Below are 2,567 nucleotides of genomic sequence, written 5' to 3'. Positions count from 1 at the left end.
TTATCACAGCATCAGCGTGAAAATGCTTTTCTATTAGTCACAACATTTCATGAAGCACTGAACGTATCTAGAAACCTTGATTTTTATTTTTTCACTCACATTTTAATCAATGATGGAGCTGAGACTTGTGAACCTGAAGCTCTCAGTCCATTTTTAATGGCAAATGAGAATACACAGATTGTTATTGCTGGAAATCCACATTATAAGGTACATATTTACTTGCACTATTGTGTTTGCATTAAAGTATTTTGTATAATTGTAGGTTGGTTTTGTTTTTGGTAAAACTCCACAGCAGTTTGGTTTACATGTTTCTTTATTTCAACGATTAATTGAAAGATATAATTCATTTGCAGACAGTGCTCCTGAAGTGAAAGTTCCTTTGTTCTCCAATCAGCAGTCTTCACATGCTCTCTCTTTAACACCACAGCCACATCAAGCATCTCCTCAATTGTCATCTATTTCCTCAGAAAAAGCAATATCAAGTAAAGTCCCTGCTTCCCAAGAAATTATAGTCCAATATGAAAACCCTAATAGTAAGATTCAGCTCTCTTCATCTAGTCAAGCAACTTTTTCACAAAGAAGTAAGGACACAAATACCACTACAAAGCATCAAAACAGAAGAGTTGGTGATTCTAAAGTAGGACTACCTGCAGATAATCAACAGCTACCAACCACTTCATCAGAGCAACAGTATCTTAAAAATTGGCCATCTCTTGATGCTTCATCAAAATGTTCCTTAAAAACACCAAAATATGTGCCATTAGTTTCAAAACAAGCCAGTTCAGAGTATTCGGGGACTCAGAAACGGAGAAAAGTTAGCATAAACTCATTTGTCGATGAGGAGCTTAGAAAAACCTCACAAGAAAAGAAGGAATCTACATGTATTAAGTCTAAAACTTCTATTGAAGGTAATTGATAAAATAATTAATAAACTTGTAATTTTTAATATCTGTTAGCAGCTACAGTGAAGAAGTTTATTTCATCGTACTCCTTTAGAAAGCATAGCCATTGCCCTATTGATGAAGAGCTGTTAACTGCTACATTAACTCCTAGCAACTATAAAGAGAAGTTTCATCAGTTATTGTGTCGAGAAGAAGATGAACACGAGAGGATCCTTAGAGACAAGTATGTTGAAGAATATATAAATGAGATAAATTGTGGATTGATAATTTAGATGTGATGGTCTCTATCAATTAACGTTGTCAAGTATTGATTTATGTATTAACAGGCACTTTAACTGGTATCAAAACAAGTATAAATTATTTTGTACAATATGGAACAAACAAATTGATGCTGATACAATAGCTTATGCTATGCAGGCAAGTGAAGGTATAGTTATTCTCCATTTGTCTACTGGAGATGTACAAGCAGATATTCTCCAGACCAAAGATAAAAGTAGCCCTTGTTTTCTACTGGGGCTTAAAACAAATCCTGGAGTTAAACGACAATCAAATGTCAATGTTACCTTTGTTTTTAAGTATTCATATTTTGATCGCCTTCATCAGGTCCTAAACAACTTGCCTCAAGTTATATTTAGTCGCCTAATACCAAGTGATCCTTGTGATTTTAGCAATGTACATTTAGTCATAAATATTCGTCTTCCGATTCCATGTGTCCGCGATATAGTTGATTTAGAATATTCACAGATTAAAGCACTTAAGTCTATAATGAGCTGTGAAACTAACAAAGCACCTGTTTTAGTTGTAGGTTCATTTGGAACTGGTAAAACTCAGTTGCTTGCTCGTGCTGCATATGAAATATTACAACAAGATCGAACAAACAAGATTCTTATCTGTGCCCATCATCAGCACTCTGCAGACACTTTTGTCACCAATTACTTTTCAAAGATGATTGCTTCTGGTTGGCGTTGTGGTGAAATTGTTCGCTTGGTGCCCTATAAGGATTATGATTATCCTTTTGCTTGTGAAAAGTATTATGCTACTATCATGGGCGGTTGCAGGAAATTAGTCTTACCTGGGCATGTAATTAATGGGTGTGGTGTGTAGGTGTGGTTTTAATTAAATTTAATAATTTTGATTAATTATTGTAATAATATTGGCTGCTAAGGAGAAAAGATACTGTTCCTATTCATGCTATTTAAGTGTAACCCTGGAGTTTTTGTGTGCATCAGCAAACTTGAGAACTATGTCATCAAGATTGTGCCAGAGTTTATTTGAGAGATCTCTCTCTATGTGTAATAAAGAAACATTGTTGAGTCGCTCTTGTGACATTGTTGAACGAAGATGTGTCTTCAGTCTCTTTAGAGAGGAGAAAGAACGTTCTGCTGATGCTGAGGTAACACCAATTGTCATGGCAATCTGTAGAACTTGTAGTAAATGGGGAAAACACTCCTTCACTTGATAAAGATGAGAATAAACATGGTGTAACGTGGATAGAGGAGATGTTTCTTTTAAAAGAGTAGTAGCAACAGATAATTCAGATGCTAGTCCATCCTTGTCAATACTGTAATGTGACATTAAAGGATGAAGAGAGGCCAAATCTAGAAAATTATCCGAGNGTAGGTACAAGTGCCTGTAGTGACTGTAAAAGAGTGAGATTGAGCTCAT

At 35.3% G+C, this 2,567-nt stretch overlaps 1 protein-coding gene across 1 annotated transcript; it reads left to right on the top strand.

The window, feature by feature from the left end:
• Positions 1 to 6: 6 nt before the first annotated feature.
• LOC109591322 (uncharacterized) lies at positions 7 to 2,006 on the top strand. The gene is made up of 4 exons (XM_020007077.1): positions 7 to 207; positions 263 to 908; positions 957 to 1,125; positions 1,175 to 2,006. The coding sequence occupies exons 1-4, from the start codon at positions 157 to 159 to the stop codon at positions 2,004 to 2,006; spliced, it is 1,698 nt and encodes a 565-aa protein (XP_019862636.1). The 5' UTR covers positions 7 to 156.
• Positions 2,007 to 2,567: the final 561 nt, after the last annotated feature.

The sequence above is a fragment of the Amphimedon queenslandica genome, unplaced genomic scaffold, assembly GCF_000090795.2.
Source record: "Amphimedon queenslandica unplaced genomic scaffold, v1.1 AMPQUscaffold_8452_Cont19604, whole genome shotgun sequence".
Lineage (NCBI taxonomy): Eukaryota > Metazoa > Porifera > Demospongiae > Haplosclerida > Niphatidae > Amphimedon > Amphimedon queenslandica.
The sequence above is the reverse complement of the archived record's forward strand: the minus strand, read 5'-3'. Positions and strand labels throughout refer to the sequence as shown.

Excerpts from the sequence above, each read along its gene's own strand:
- LOC109591322 (XM_020007077.1), top strand. The coding sequence starts at position 157 with ATGGCAAATGAGAATACACAGATTGTTATTGCTGGAAATCCACATTAT. Across the intron at positions 909-956 it reads GTCTAAAACTTCTATTGAAG|CAGCTACAGTGAAGAAGTTT; the intron begins GTAATTGATAAA and ends AATATCTGTTAG. Across the intron at positions 1,126-1,174 it reads GAGAGGATCCTTAGAGACAA|ATGTGATGGTCTCTATCAAT; the intron begins GTATGTTGAAGA and ends TTGATAATTTAG.